This window comes from Podarcis raffonei, chromosome 12 (assembly GCF_027172205.1).
Source record: "Podarcis raffonei isolate rPodRaf1 chromosome 12, rPodRaf1.pri, whole genome shotgun sequence".
NCBI classification, from domain to species: Eukaryota; Metazoa; Chordata; class Lepidosauria; order Squamata; family Lacertidae; genus Podarcis; species Podarcis raffonei.
In genome coordinates, this window is record NC_070613.1 from 11,073,807 (window position 1) to 11,089,895 (window position 16,089).

The 16,089-nt window shown below is 40.9% G+C and overlaps 1 protein-coding gene across 9 annotated transcripts in view; it reads right to left on the bottom strand.

Annotated features, from left to right (window-relative positions):
* KMT2C (lysine methyltransferase 2C) overlaps nt 1-16,089 on the bottom strand; it is a 144,541-nt gene that overhangs the window by 24,128 nt on the left and 104,324 nt on the right. For all 9 annotated transcript variants that reach the window (XM_053410551.1, XM_053410550.1, XM_053410544.1 and 6 more), the window contains 14 exons: nt 14,356-14,493; nt 14,181-14,213; nt 13,970-14,095; nt 12,827-12,965; nt 12,385-12,599; nt 12,047-12,120; nt 10,849-11,031; nt 7,467-9,584; nt 6,471-6,775; nt 3,875-5,661; nt 2,182-2,293; nt 1,714-1,792; nt 1,180-1,243; nt 293-525 (listed from right to left, as the gene is read on the bottom strand). In XM_053410551.1, the coding sequence (XP_053266526.1) occupies nt 293-525; nt 1,180-1,243; nt 1,714-1,792; nt 2,182-2,293; nt 3,875-5,661; nt 6,471-6,775; nt 7,467-9,584; nt 10,849-11,031; nt 12,047-12,120; nt 12,385-12,599; nt 12,827-12,965; nt 13,970-14,095; nt 14,181-14,213; nt 14,356-14,493 (5,606 nt within the window). The remainder of the gene's footprint in view (nt 1-292; nt 526-1,179; nt 1,244-1,713; nt 1,793-2,181; nt 2,294-3,874; nt 5,662-6,470; nt 6,776-7,466; nt 9,585-10,848; nt 11,032-12,046; nt 12,121-12,384; nt 12,600-12,826; nt 12,966-13,969; nt 14,096-14,180; nt 14,214-14,355; nt 14,494-16,089) is intronic.

Sequence of the window (16,089 nt, forward strand, 5' to 3'; positions counted from 1 at the left end):
GCACAGGCCAGGCACCTGGACAGCCAAGACCATTTTTGTCCCAAAATCAAGTCAAAGGTTAGACTAGACCAGGTTTAACTTTTGGGAATACCACAACCTGCTCTAACCTGTTCAAAAATGATAGCTTTGACAGGGGACAATAATTCAGGAGTATGTGAAAATCTAAAAATACTTATGTGGCTCTGAATCTTATACTTTTGTTTCTTTATAAAAAATTGCTACCACCTCTTCTGCCAGTTTTAAAATTGTTGCTATTGGAACACTTGCAATTTAGTTATTGATAAACTCTCACCTGTTCAAGTTGTTTTTGAACCATACTCTGCTGCTCAGTAACATGCTTGAGCTGCTCCGCATCTTCCTCTGGGAATTCTCGACCAGCTTTCTTTGCAGTGCGCTGTTTTGCAGATAGTGCCTTTTTTGATTTTCTGTGTGCTCCAATTTGTTCTTCAAGGAATTTCTGTTGCATCTGAAGAAGCTGCTGTGTTTCTTGTAGCCATTCTTCATATTGCTTTCTGTGTGAATCATCTAAGGATAAAACACAACAAATCAATTTTCTTACCATGGGTTTTGCAAACTTTCACAAATCTCGTTTTCAAACTGATTTCAAAAAGAAGGGATTTCCTTTCATATCAGCCCCCTACACCAAGTATTAACACCTTTCTCTTTTTGTAACAGAGAAGAAATAAATTATTTTGAATAATATAAGAAAAGAGGATGTAAAGCATCAACAAAATCTGAAGCATGCAAGTATGCATTAACATCTTTCAAGGCAGAATTTAAGGCCAATCTTTTCTTACCCTAACCAAGGAATCAAGTGCTACCCCTTTGAAACTGCCAATGGGGCTATAAAATCTTTTTCCCCCTTTTAAAAAATAGGTTAATATAAAATACATATGAAAATGAATGTCAGGTTAGTCATTATTACCCAAATATTATTATCATCTAAGCAATGCTAATTATTCTGAGATGTTTCTGCAACTGGTTTTTCCACATTTTATAAGTTTGGTAGGTTGTCACATTTCAAAAGCTTATTATGCATTGGCTCAGAATATTTCAGTTAGTTGTGTCATAATTCAATTATTGTCTTTGAATAGGCTTGTAAATAAGCTGTATGTATTGTGAAATATAATATGTGCCCATGGAGTTGGCTTCAAAGTCTAATATCAGTTATATACTTACTTACAAAACCAGGACCAAAATTTGGAGGGTTGGGTCTAGACATCTGCGGTGTTAGGTTTCCATCCTTGAAAGGGGGGGGGGGGAAACAGAGTGTGTTAAACAAAATTCTGTTTTACAGTTGCTCTGAAGCTGTGAGGAATGGGAATCTGTGAACAAGAAACAGATTTCTGCACTCAGGCTACATTCAACACGCCGTCAAGAGGCTGCTGCTACTGGGTTTGGGTTATAGGTTGTGGCATAGTTATGGACCCAGTCCAGAAAACATCCTGCTTCCCTTGTGGGATGATGAGCTCCTCTGACAAAGAGACGATCATTGCAATAAGGTGTAACATTGCAACTCACCTGCTCATCTCAGGTAAGGACAACAATTCAAATGTGTAGGATTTCAATCCAGAGACTTACTCAACTCATGAAAACATTAGTGGCTGTGGATGCAGGTTTGTCTGAATACTCTATCCATTATAGCACATCAGCTTTTAGACCACAATTCCACTTACGAAAATCTGCTTTACTTCAAATTTCAGGACACGTTACCTGTGTGATTGCTTGCTGAACAAGATTCTGGCTTTCACCACTTGGTACTCCTGGCACTGCTTGACCCATAAAGGCAAATCTAGTAATGGGTAAATAAAATCACATTTTGGATTTGTTTTACATCTAAAATTAATGAAGTGTTAATAATATGAGATTGTGATATAAACTAATCTCAGAAGGGAAACAGTGTGCTCCTGGGCATGCACAGTCTGCTGCTTCACATTCCTAGCCCCTGCCCTTTTCTGCATACCACAGAGTTATTGCTATGTGCAGAGGAATACAGCTGTTTGTGGGTATGACATGAATCACAAAATAGGAAATTAATGATTAATGGTAAAATTAATGCTAAAATTTACTTTGCTAACCTCCCAAGGAAGGTAACAGCTATCAGAATAAACTGAAATTTCAGTGAGCAGAAACTCATGCTGATATCTATGAGAAGCTAAAATATTCACAATCTTTGCCTACCTGTTCATGACCATTTGTGGCATGCCCATATTGTTCTGTGCCATTACTTTATTGATCCCTTTCAGAGCCACCATTTTCGCTTTCATTATAGGGTCAGTGATTGCATCAAAATCTATGAAACCAAAATTTAAGAAGAATAAGTATTTATTATATAAAATAGCCAGTGTGGATAAGGACATCATTTGTTCACCACTGCTAACCTGTTGAGGCCCATTTTTTAAAGTTTCATAATTATGACAGAAAAACTGGTCCACTGATGTTTTAATTATTTTTAAAGATAATTTACTGTGGTTACTATAGGTCTTTTAGAAATTCACACTTAATAATTGGTTCAAACTACATTAAGACAGGGTGACTCTAATAGATTGATGCTAGAATGCTGATAGGCATCATAGGGAATGTTTTAGACAGAAGCAGTTCTCTTAGGTGCCATTTTCCCTCTTTATACTAGCCCTGAGCAAGTGCCAGCAGCATAATACCTTGTTTGCAAGAGAAGTAACCATATTGCTGGAGGGAGAGAGGGAGGGATGTCTGGTAATGGACTGTATATTGCTTTCACCCACCCATGTATTTGCGTTGAGGTTTTTACTCTACCTGTCGCCTTCATGACAGAGTCTTTCCTCAAGGATTTCCTCTGACTAGCTTGCTTCAACTGAGTAAGCTCACAATTTATACAAATTTCAATAAATTGAAGTGAGAGCTGGAGCAGTGATCTCTCCCTAACTGACTTGCTAACATGACATTCTTGGCCTTATGCGAATAGCAAAGGTAGGTTTTTGCCATACTCATACCTGCAGAGCATATTATACCATGCTCTGAATCCAAAACAAAGAATATACAATGACAACAATAATATTAACATATTAACTGGAGTTTGGAAACAGAATATACCAGTGGGGAATGTGGTTATAAGGAGTGGCAGAGTAACTGATCTGCACCTGCTTGCCCAATCCAATTGAACAGAAACACACACACACACGCGCACACACACACACACACTTGAATGCATATGCAAATACAGAACATGAACAGAGTTTGGCAGAATGAAGAAGCATATTTGCTCTTCCCCTTGTGGAAGACACCTAATATGCTGCACCTTGTCCCAAATTATTCCCTCCACCTTTACTTCTCACTCAAATTCCCACTCATATTCCTCCTTCCTAAACTAGGAGGGCCAGTAAAAATGGACTGGCAGCCCCCCACCCCCAAAATTCAAATGAAGTTGACAGCATTGTTTCAGGCTAGGCACCAGATAAATATTTTGGCTTCTATAATCCATGTTTTCAGCTGTTCAGCAAGCTACCGGTATGTCTATTGCATTCCAAATACACACTTTCCCTGCAGGAACAGAAAACCTCTCGGACCAATTCCAATTTTCTTTTTTTCTACATACAGATTAAACAAATTAGAAAACACAATAGAGATAATAAAGTTTATCAAATGGTGGACATTCCGAGTATTAATACTGTACTTTACCATGTGTAAGACTAGGGTTTTTTATGTTAAAATAATGTTTAAAATTTGGGTTGTCTTATACACAGATAGTGCCGAGTGTATTTTCTTAATTTTGAGTCACCCAAAATAGGGGGTGTCTTATACACCGGGGGGGGGCGTGTTATACACTGAAAAATACGGTATATGGTTGTAGGTTTCTATCGCACTTAGCATTATCAAAGAAAAAACAAAAACATACCAATGTTGGGGAAAAATGGCTCTGAACGCTGGCGAATCATGGCTTGCATCTGTCGCTGCTGCTGCTGCTCTTGCCTTTCTTGATCCAAAAGATCTTGCAGCAGAAGAGGCTGTTCTTCTAGCAGAAGAGGCCTCTCTCGATTTTGCTGCTGGGCTAATGTTTGCGGAATCATCATCGGCTGTGGCCCAGGCATACCACTGGGGCCGGGTCGATTTACAGCAGGCACAGTTTGATTACCAGGCTGCACTGCCCCAAAGCTATTAGCTGTCTGGCCAGGAATAAAGGCTGGATTTACCGCCGTCCCTTGTGAGAAGTTATGGCTTATTTGTGGAACCATGTTCACATTAGGTACAGTATTTTCCATGGTTTGACCAGCAGATGTCATTAAAGTTTGTGGCATACTTGAAACAGGGTTGATTTGTGCTGCTGGCTGTGGATTAGGCGGAGAGCCCAGAGGCCCGACATCAGTGTTTTCTGAATTCTCATTAGCTAACAAACTTGTAAGAACAGGAGTGGATCCAGAGATATTGCAAGAACCTTGAGTTGATGTTGGAGCAGGGCCCGGAACAGTATCTGGGCTGGGCACAGTGATTTCCTCATTCATATTTGTTTTGCCAGGTAATTCCACATTATGGGGCATCACAGATGTTGCCTCTCCATCATGTAATTCTGTTTCAGTCATAAACTGAGCGCTGGAGGATGCCACACTTACATCTCTTTTTTCACTTTCAGATTTAGTTTCTTCTAATGTGTTTGGAGACATAACTTCTGTTTTAATTTCACTGACTTCAGCAGTTTTTTTCTGAGGAGACGATGCTGCAGGAGTGGTAGCTTTCTCATCCTGATGCTTTTGCTGAGTATCTTCTGCTTTGCCTTGTATTTCATCTATGGGGACATTAAGATCTAGCTCCTCACTAAACATACCTTTTTTGTCACCCAAATCGTGGTCTGGATCAGTGTAGGCAATTATGTCAAATTCGCCTGATCTTAGAAGGTAATCAAGGTGGCGATCATTCGTTTCAAGATTATCTAATGTGTCCAGTTCATCTCCTTTGCCATCTTCTGGGTCTAGATTTAGATTTTCAAGGTCCTCGTCAACTAAATCCTTAACCTCAACACCCTCAAGGTCCTTGACATCTAAATCTTTTACAGAGGAGTCATCAGGATCAAGCTTTTCTTCTAATCCATCAGTGGGTTGGTTGGGAATCTGTAAGTCACTTGCTGCCTCCGTAGGTGTTGTTGTTGGCAAAGAACCTCCTGAAAAAGCATCATTAACTGGTGGATGACCTAAAGAACACATGACTAATACAGGTGGATGGTTGGGATTCACTATAGCTTGCTGACCTGGCGGTAAATGCTCCAAACCCGTTGCCACATGCAATGGATTGTTTAGGCTTTGAGAATTACGTCTTGTGGGCTCTAGGTGTCTTGGGCCTTGACAGTCCTGTCTAGGTACAAATCCTGTATGTTGTTGATGCTGGGGGACTGTGTTCGTAACAGCTGACGAGGAATTAAAAGGAAGTCTTGGCCTGCCTTCGGGTGCTCTGTGACAGAGCTCAATAAATGCCTGCCCCATGATGTTGTGCTGTTGAACCTGAATACCTTGCGGTGGGAAATGCTGTGAGAGTCCAATAGGGTTGCCCATTTGTGGCTTGTTAGGGAGTCTAGGCATGTCAATTGATCTTCTGAGTTGTGGTGGAACTCCAGCACGTTGCATTTGCTGGGGAGGCCCAAGGAAACGTTCTTGACATGGTGGAGGACCATGACCACCTCCAGAAAAACCAAATCTGGGGGAAAAAAATATTTGGTTGACTTGGATTGCACATTGTAGAAAGTTTACACAACAAATCAATTTTGTGGGATATTATATCTTTCGAATAAACTGATGTGACACTTTGCCAGCTAATTTACATTCTGACTGGATGTTACTGAAACAAATTATTGGACTAGATGTTCATTACATCTAAAGTAGCAATACATGCTTATCTTCATATTTTGATGAAATCCAGAGTAGGTGTCAAAACAGAGTGGACTGGTTTAAATTAAGGCAATTTACATAACTACTGAAATAATCAAGAAAAACAAGTGAAAAAAATCAAGTTTCAGGCTAATCCATGTATTATCTGGGCTAAACAAGCATTTACTGCGATAAGGAAATACAAGTTTGCAATATATTATTTATAGTCTGCCCTTAAACCTACAGTCTCAATAGAGCCTCATTACTGCCCGGAACATACCTTTGTTCTGTCATATATTTTGCACTAAAGAATTTAAACCTACTTGTAGAACAATTTTGAAATTAAGGATACTAAACAAGATCACTTACTTGAAGAGGTTACATATTTTTGCCCCTGCTTCAGTGTTTTTCACAGAAAAACAAATGTTCAGCAGGTTTGATAAAAGGGTCATGAATTCAATTTAAAGTGATTGAGTGTAGCCTTTAATGTGTTTGTAGCATTACATCTGGATATAATTTTAAACCAGAGCATTTTTAAAGGGTCACTTAATATAACCAACACTTAAAATATATAGATAAAGAACCCACAAATTTATTAAACAATGACATATTTTGTGAAGAAGTAATCAAGAAGTATACCTAATTCCATGAGGTCTCATTGCCATTCCACCCATATCTCCTGGAAATTGGGGTCTATTAAACTGCCCATCGATGGGAAAACCTGTGAACCTTAGTCCGCTGGGAGGGACAATGGCTGACCTAATATTCCCAGGATATGGAGGAGGCGGCCTGTTAAAAATCTGCTTCAGATTTTCTTGCTGCTGCCATGGTTGCGTAGATCCTGCATGAGGTGCTGTGGTCGGCTCTTGTGGCATTTTCTCTTGACGGATGGCATTCTTCTTTTGTTGCTGCTGCTGCAGAATAATCTCACGTAATTTCTGGCGCTGACAGGGAACAAAAACAATTCAGCTCATTTATTTATTTCATTCTTATCCCACCCTTCATCAGCAAGCGATCCCAGGACAGGTTAAATACATAATGAAACATCAAAACAGAACAAACAGTAAATAAAACATTAGAAGAACATAAAAAAGCACATAAGTAACACATATCTCCTTCCAGTATTAATACCACAAAATCAGTTCCCCTCTCTGCATCAGAAGCCTGAAGGAAGAGATGAGCTTTTGGCTGGTGCTAAAAACACAAAACAATGTCTGCACCAGCCATTATCTCAAGGGGGAGATTATTCTACAATTGGGGTGTCACCACTGAGAAGATCCTATTTTGTGTAACTGAGTACCCCTCAAGAGATGGGACAAGCAGAAGGGCCTCCCTGGAAGTTCTTAAAGCAGAGGAAGGAAAATAAAGGAATATGTGTTCCTTCAGGTATCTCGGTTCTATGTTGTTCAGGGCTTTGTAGTCACCAGTAAACCCTGAAGTGGTTTCACTAGGATACAGACAGTGTTAAAGGCCTGATACTGATGATAAGACTACTGCCACAGAATACAAAATACCTGCATCTGATAGAATAAAAGAAATGATTTACTGATACAACACAGCCACAATTGATAAGTTCTATCAACTCTGGCATCTCATGGTTTTCACAAGCATGTTATTCAAGAACAGTAAACTCACTTGTCTTATTTTTTCTGCATCTGCCTGAGACATTGTGGTCTGCGTATTTGTTGCTCCAGCTGTTGGTACTGGGCCAGGAGAAGCTTGGGGGAACTGTTTTCCCTGCAAGCTCATAGAAGAGTTTGCAGATGAGCCCAAGTTACCCTCTGATCCAGATCTTGGCTGATCTGCAACATCGTGGGGAAGCTGAGCAGTTCCAAAAGTTTCTGGCTGAGGTCTTGGAGTCATTGGAGGTTGATCATAAGGATCACAAGGTGGTGCTGTTGAAGCATGGCTAAAAGAATCTGTCGCAGCCGGTCCCAATAGCTTTGGAGGCTGAGAACACGGATCTGATGGCCTTACAAATGTCCCAGGTAAGGTCCTGTTCTGTGATGCCTGCAGATAAGGATCACGATTTGACATTAGGGCTGGTCTACTGTAAGGTTCTGGAATTCCAGGCCTTGGTGTTGCTGGTGGTTGAGAATATGGATCACTACTAACCGGCCTTGGTGTACCTGGAGGTTGGGCATATGGATCAGAATGCCTTTGATTAGCTGAAACCTGAGCAAATAAGTCTCCAGTCTGTGCAGGTCTTGGTGTGAGTGGCTGATGCATGTATGGGTCAACAGCAGTGGGGCGAGGAGTACCCGGAGGCTGGGCATAGGGGTCTGTGACTGGCCGAGGAGTACCCGGAGGCTGAGCGTAGGGGTCTGCAACAGGCCGAGGAGTAACTGGAGGCTGGGCGTAGGGGTCTGCGACAGGCCGAGGGGTACCCGGAGGCTGGGCGTAGGGATCTGAGACAGGCCGAGGGGTACCTGGAGGCTGGGCGTAGGGGTCTGCGACAGGCCGAGGGGTACCCGGAGGCTGGGCGTAGGGATCTGAGACAGGCCGAGGGGTACCCGGAGGCTGGGCGTAGGGATCTGAGACAGGCCGAGGGGTACCCGGAGGCTGGGCGTAGGGATCTGAGACAGGCCGAGGAGTACCCGGAGGCTGGGCGTAAGGGTCCTGAGCAACTGCCCTTGAAATAGTTCCAGACTGAGAAAAAGAATCACCCTGGTTTCGCACTACTCTTTGTGGGTGGGCAAAAGTCTCTTTTATTGCTGGATGCGGAGTCAGAGGAGGCTGACTATATGGGTCATTAGATGGATTGTGTGAAAAGCTATCTACTGGCCTTGGTGTCAAAACAGGCCGTTCATAGGGGTCCACAGACATGCGCCGTGGGGTTGGTGGCATTGAAGCATACGGATCTTGTGGTGACTGAGTTGGGCGCATTGGAGTTTTAAATGGGCCAGGACTTCCCTCAACAACAGGAATGGGAGTCAATGGTGGGCGTGCATATGAGTCAGCAGGAGACATCCGGGGCCTTTGAAACGCATCTGTTCTTGGAGGTGGTTTAGCAAAGGGGTCGCTGTTTGCCGCTGATAAAGATGCTTTCCCTGGTTGTTCTGCAATTAAAGGTGATCTTGATATCCCCAAAGGTTTGGAGAAAGGTTCCGTTCCCATTGTAGGCCTGGGTGTATCTGGAGCTTTTGCATAAGGGTCACTGTTGACTGGAGACAAAGAACATGAATCTCTGACAGGTGATGGCCTGCTCCCTGTTGATTCAGATGCCTGAGCTGGCCTGGATAGGGTTGAAGGGGGTGGACAGATATCTACTGATGTAACAGAATTTATTCTGACAAAGTTTTGATTTTGGTTAACAGGTGGTGGCCGAGGAGTTCCCACCATTTTTGCATAAGGGTCAACAGGAGAAGGTGGTCTGGTAGAGGAGCAAGGAGGAAACATCTGTTGTGATGGTGCCTGGCAATGTGCATCTTGAACAGGCATTCTATTTGGTGCTGCAGGTGGAGGTGGGGCCTGTGGCTTTAAGAAAACATCAGAAGGTGTAGAAGTAGGGGTACCAGGAACCTGTTTTGTATATAACGTCTGTTGTGCAGGAGACATACTTCCATTGCCAGTCTGAGGGGTTAAAGGACTTTGAATCCCACTACTAGGTGTGTCTGAACCTGACTGGTTCAAAAGCTGCTGTGACCCAAGTTGTTGTTGCAGTTGCTGCTGTTGCTGCTGCTCATTTTTCACTTGCTCAAGTTTCTGAGTTGCTTCAATTTTAGCTTGCTGTTTACTTTTCTGACGCATTTGCTGTTTTAGGAAATGAAAAAACCAGGTTGAATTATAACCATCAGGAAATCAAACAATAGTAAAGAACTCATAAGCACATTTTAAGGTCATTTGAAAAGTTCCAACAAATTAAGGATATGGGGCCAATTATTTCTAATATGTATATTATTTATGCAGGCTTCCAGATGACTAATATCAAACGTGCAGATCTCTGAGAATATATACTTAAATTTGAAGAAGAAAGACAACCTCTGTTAAAAGATACAGGGACACTGTATAACTTTCTTGGACATTCCATCCAAGGTGAAAGTACCAGAGGCTTCTGAACTTTATTTTTAAAGGTCCTATTCTGAGTTTCTTATGTCACACAAAATTATCCCTATGGTGGTTTGGCACATGAGCTAACATAGCATGCAGCTCACAATACATTGGTCTACATATGCTAAATGCACTGACTATCAAAATGACATTTTATTTCACTAGTGCGGAAAAACCTGCTAACTTTCTTATGAAACACCATGTGGAAATAATCCTTCATTCATTTGTAATAGTTACGAGTAGCCTCTACAAATGCTCATGACCTAAGAATTACTGTATTTTTCGCTCTATAAGATGCACCAGATCACAAGACGCATCTAGTTTTTGGAGGAGGAAAATAAGAAAAAAAATATTCTGAATCTCAGAAGCCAGAACAGCAAGAGGGATCGCTGTGCAGTGAAAGCAGCAATCCCTCTTGCTGTTCTGGCTTCTGGGATAGCTGCGCAGCCTGCATTCGCTCCATAAGATGCACACACATTTCCCCTTACTTTTTAGGAGGGAAAAAGTGAGTCTTATAGAGCAAAAAATACGGTACCTTCTACACATGTGGTGCCTCACCGAGAAGCTGAACTATGAAATGGCTTTGAGTTATTCAGGCATCTGCAGTATGGCGGGGCTTCTTAAACTCTCTAACCACAGGGCCAGTCTGAGGGGCCTAAAACTTACTGAGGCCTACCAGTCTACATAGAGGAGGTACGGGGATGGATCCAGTCACAAAACGGTAGCAAATGGAGGAAGTTTAATTTAAGCCCCACTTTTTGTTACTTTAAATTGAGAATTCTCAGTTAAGGTGCTAGGATTATGTAGACGTCACTTCAGAGGCTACCTATACTTGCTGTACACAGCCCATATACAAAGTATATGATAAACTACTATTTCCTTTTCTAGCATCTGATGTTAATTAAGGGTAGTTTTTTCTACAGCTGTACTAGACGAAAGGGGGAATCAAAGACCAAATGCAACACACCTGTCTAAATTTCCACTCTTGCTCATGCTCTGATTCCCTCTGCTTTAATGGGTCCTTAAAGAGTTCAGTGTCGATACGAGAGCTTGGATCAATGCTATCCTGCTGCTGCTGCCTTTTCATGGAATCATTAGACATCTGCACTTTGTTGATCCGTAAGGCAGCTCTATTATCTCGGGCTTTTTGCTGCAAAACAAGCACACATGTAATTTTTTAGACTTGTTTAGACTGATATTGGAAGTAATGCCATTCTTTATTATCAACACAAAACCCACAAATGGTTTACAGGGTTTGAATAAATTTCACATAGGAAATAAGAAACTAGGACACCCTCGGTTACATTTCCAGAAAGGTAGCCATCAAAGGTGCAGTTAGCAACACACACACACACACACACACACACACACACATTGAAAACAGTACAAGAAAAAGAGTCCTATCCATGTGTTTTGCACCAACAGCAGCTTCACTATTTCATGAAACATATGAAGAGAATTGGGACAATATCCGAAATCAAGCTAACCACTGTAAGCACTAAAGAGAGCAAATGGGAAATTTAAAAACAACAACAGACATCAGTTAATAATATAATCAGTATAACCATTTAAAACAGCTATAGGAATTAATTTCCGGGTGATGTTCATGATCTTTACTTTTCCAGAGGATCAAATCATCCTGTCAGTTTTTTAAAAAGTTTAGTATGTAAATTCAACACTAGGTTTTTAGAGACGCAAAAGAGCAGTCAGAAGAAAGCAGGCATGGCCCCAAATCCATAAAAAGTAAATTAAGAAAACTAACTAAAATTCATGTATGTAAAATGCACTTTGCAGAAGCAGTGTGCTTTATAGCAGTTTTAAAACTTAAAATACCGTATTTTTCGCTCTATAAGATGCACCAGACCACAAGACGCACCTAGTTTTTGGAAGAGGAAAACAAGGGGAAAAAAATTCTGAATCTCAGAAGCCAGAACAGCAAGAGGGATCGCTGCGCAGTGAAAGCAGCAATCCCTCTTGCTGTTCTGGCTTCTGGGATAGTTGCGCAGCCTGCATTCGCTCCATAAGACGCACACACATTCCCCTTACTTTTTAGGAGGGAAAAAGTGAGTCTTATAGAGCAAAATATACGGTACTTTTAGACTAATTAAAGGAAATCAGAGGTATAACTTTTTTCTGTTTCAACAAAAATGGCAAATACTCATTACCACATATGGAGCTCTTTCTTGTGAGCTTGCTTTCCTCCACAATTTAGCAATTTGCTTCACTCTTGTAGTCCAATCTGAGAATGCAGAGGAGAAAAAGGAGTAAGATTTTGTTATTTTGTATTAGGAATATTATCAATGCATCAGTAAACAGTAAACATGAAACTGTTGCCTTTTTCAGAATTCAGAAAAGCTGAACTTTATGAAATAAGATTGGTGCCTAACAGATTTGTAATGCAAGGTTTAACTTATTGGACTTCCTGTACTGGCAAGAGGTTGGATTAGATAAGATTACTTTTAAGGTTCCTTCCAATTTTATGATTCTACAATTTATAACATACCTGGGAACTCCTCCTTTAGATTTGGAAAATTGATATTCGTGTACAAAACAGGTGCTACAGTTGCCATTTCACCAAGTGCTTCTTCCTTTTCCCACTTAAGAGTGCTTCTCTGTGCGTTAGACATGGTATCACCTTCACCATCCAGTGGTGTAGCAGACGGAACCCAAGAACTGGTGGGATCATTCAGCACTGCATTAAATGCTGTATTCTTATCCCTGGCAAAGCAAAGCAAAATAGGGATTTGTTCATTTCAGTATACGGAAATACATTATTCCAACAAACACACACAAATTAGCAACACCTCAAAATTATTAATAATTTTGGTTACTCTAAAACCCGGGAAGAAGAGAAATCAGAGAACCCAACTCGTTAGCAACATGATAGGTTAAATGAATAGCTATGCTGAAGTAGGGGATATATCAAATTATTCAATTTGACTCACCTTGTGTCTGTGTATGGTGGCTGTGCTATTGTCGAAAAGGAACCTATTCCTCCTCCCGGAACCAAAGTTGTATGAGGGAGATGGGGGCTTGGTCCAATTAGGCCATTTATAAGTGGAACTCTTGAAAATGCATTCTCTCCTTTAAAGAAAAGTTGAAAACACAAATAATATTTATTTATAGTAATTTATTTACATATGGGCTTTTAGGGCATAGCCCACCCAAGGTGGCTCGCAATACCATAAAGCACAATAACTTGAACAATCTAAAATATCATAAGTAAAAAACTGATTACTATCTGAAAGCCAATACTCAGGAAAAATAAAATGTAATAGTAGTACTTTGCATGTGAAAAGCAAACTAAAACTCTGCTTCACTATTTCACAGTACTAAACTAAACCATTTGAAGGGACATTTCCTGCATACACCAAATATTAAACATTCAAAAATTTTAGTCTGTTTTGAAGACTTTGAAAGAAGATAACATCCAGGGACTAAGCTCAAATAACTCTGCCTCTCACATGCTATTTTGCAGACTAAAGCCTTTTTTTGGCATTGTTTTCTGGGTTCTGGGATGCTGTAAAGAAGACAATGTTTGGTTTCAGGAACATATAATGATCCTTATTCCTTGGCTGGAGACAGAAGGAGCTGAAAAGATGTTGGCCAAGCATCCTTGGGTACAGGGGTGGGAACCAATGAAGTAGTGGGGGCAGGGAATCTGTCAAGGGATACCTTTCTTCAGGGAGAATCTGCCAGGAGCTGAGCAACTGTGGGGCAGGGAAGAGAAGAGACAAAAATGGATGGAATTTGCAGCACTGAAGAATGTTCTCTGCCACTTTTCTTCCTCTTTCTACCTCTCTCTCACACATACACATACAACTTGGAAGAGAAAGAAAGAGTGGGCCTGCACTAACCAAAGGGCTGGATGCAGCCACAGGTTGCTCACTACTGTCCTAGGTAGATAGGAGACAGGCTGTATCAAAAGAAACATATCCACCCTTATAGGATAATTTTATTGATTAAAAAAATTACAAAAACAATACTCTAGCTTCCAGTTTTCACAAGACTGGGTGACAATGACTGAATTGTGCGTGAATTGCTAGCAGTTGCATTTTTGTTTTTCAAAAAAAAGATAGTAAACAAACCTTGATTATGCAAATGCATGAGTTGAGGAGGTGGCGGTGGTGGGGGTTGTGGCAAAGGAGTTGACTGAGTAGCTGAAGGGCTCAGTACAGCAGTAAATAGGTCTTCAACATCCTTTCCTCCCAGCTCTGCAAAACACTGCATGTGAGTATATAAGGTACGGTTGCATTTAGTAAGCTTCATAAAATGATGCTAAAAAGCAAGAGAACATACCTGGAATCTTGTACAGTTTGCCAAGAATTGCACCTGAACAAAGTAAAATCAACAGAAACATTAGCAAACATATACGTACAGTGAATTGTGGTAATTGCAACTAATTAAAACCAAGCACGAAGAAAATCTAAAAAGAAGTTCCTTCATGAGGCAATGATATAAGAGAAACATTTACCATCTGTGACCATCTTGTCCAGTTCAGGACTCAGGATTCTATCTAACTGTTCTTCACTCAGTGGCCGTGAACTCTGACTGACGCTTTGTGGAGGTATAGAGGATGGATCATCCGATATGGGTCCAATATCTAGTCCAGCTGATGGAAGGAAAAGTATGGTTTTAACTAAAAGACCAGCAATAAGCTGAGGTGCCTAGTTTAACAACTGCTTGGAAAATATATTTGAAGCATATTTTTCTATAACACACCCAACTAAAAAACTTGTTTGGTCTAAGAAACGAAGGTTTTGCAAACCTGACTGAATATTATCGTGAATCATAAGCCTCTCCTGGTATTAAGAACTTAACAATTCCAACAAGTGATTGAATTATTTTAACATTAGAGGCTTCTTTGTAAATATTCATCAGCAGGTAAGAGTTAACCTATGGACACTACAAAACCGTCTCTGGAATAGTTAAAGGAGGAAATATTTTCTTTAGAACTGATATAGATACATTTACACAGAACTTAATATGGTGTCTAAATCTGGTGAAACAAAAATAGCCTGCAGAAATGGATGACTCTACCCTCTTTGTAAGATTCTGCAATTTACTACCTTTTCTAGTGAAGAAGAAGATTTGCCAAAGAGAGCCAAGAATACACTGAGGGCTTCTGCCCAAGGCACTATCCTTAGATGTTAGGTGTGGTTTGCCCGAAACATTATTGTGTCTCTTTCCACCTTTGGCTCTGGGGGTGGCGCTGGGGATGCTCAGCAAAAAACAACGTTCTATTTAGCCTTTTCTCCTATACATTACACAGTAGTAGGTTTTTTTTGTCACAAGTCACTTCCTGGTTCTGTACTTCCTGGAATGGCGTCTGTCATCAATTACAGTAAAAGTGAAACCTCCCTCCAGGCTCTTCTTCCAAGTACATCTCCATCTCCTCTCTGAACTGCTTTCTCTATATTAGAACCTGTAGTACTTCATCTATTCCATAACTGATCTAAATCTGGATTCTGTCTGTTTTTTTGACTTACATTATTTATTCACAGTATTTATATAGGTCACCTCGTAATAATATTCTCAGGGTAGCTCACAACAGGAAATAAAACAATTTAACATTCAGTAACAATGATACTATGAAAGTACAAATACAGCATAAAAACAGTTGCTGAGAATAGAAACAGCTGAAAGCTGAAAGAGATTAAAAAGTATAGGAGAATAAAAAAAAGATATTTGCCTGGCACCAAACTGACACCAAGGCAAGCGTAGGTGAGCGTCCCTAGTGAGGTCAATCCATAGCTGGGGTGCTACTACTGTAAAGGCCTCTCTCTCCCTTAGCCACTTGCCCATCTCACTTGTAAGAGGCACTTGAGTAAGGTCTAGAAGGAGAAAGATTCAGGAGCCCTGGTTTTAAGTTATGAAGGGTCTTAAAGTTCAAAATTGTCATCTTGAATTGAGCCTGGAAATGACTAAGAGCCAGTGAACAGAATGAAGCACTGTGAGATCAGCTTATATTACTCAGTACACCCCAAAGAGTTCCAGAGAGTCCACACACCCCTGACCACTGGAGCCTTCCAAAGTTGTGTGAGAGAGGAGATAGATTAGAGTGGGACAGAAGGATCCAGGGTGGGTTTCCCACCTTCTTCACCTTCTACATGATTTGCCCCTGCACAGGACCTCCTTCTGCCCCACTGAAAAAAGCAAGGCTATCTCTGGACCAAATAGGTGTCCCGGACACTTCCCTTGGCTGATC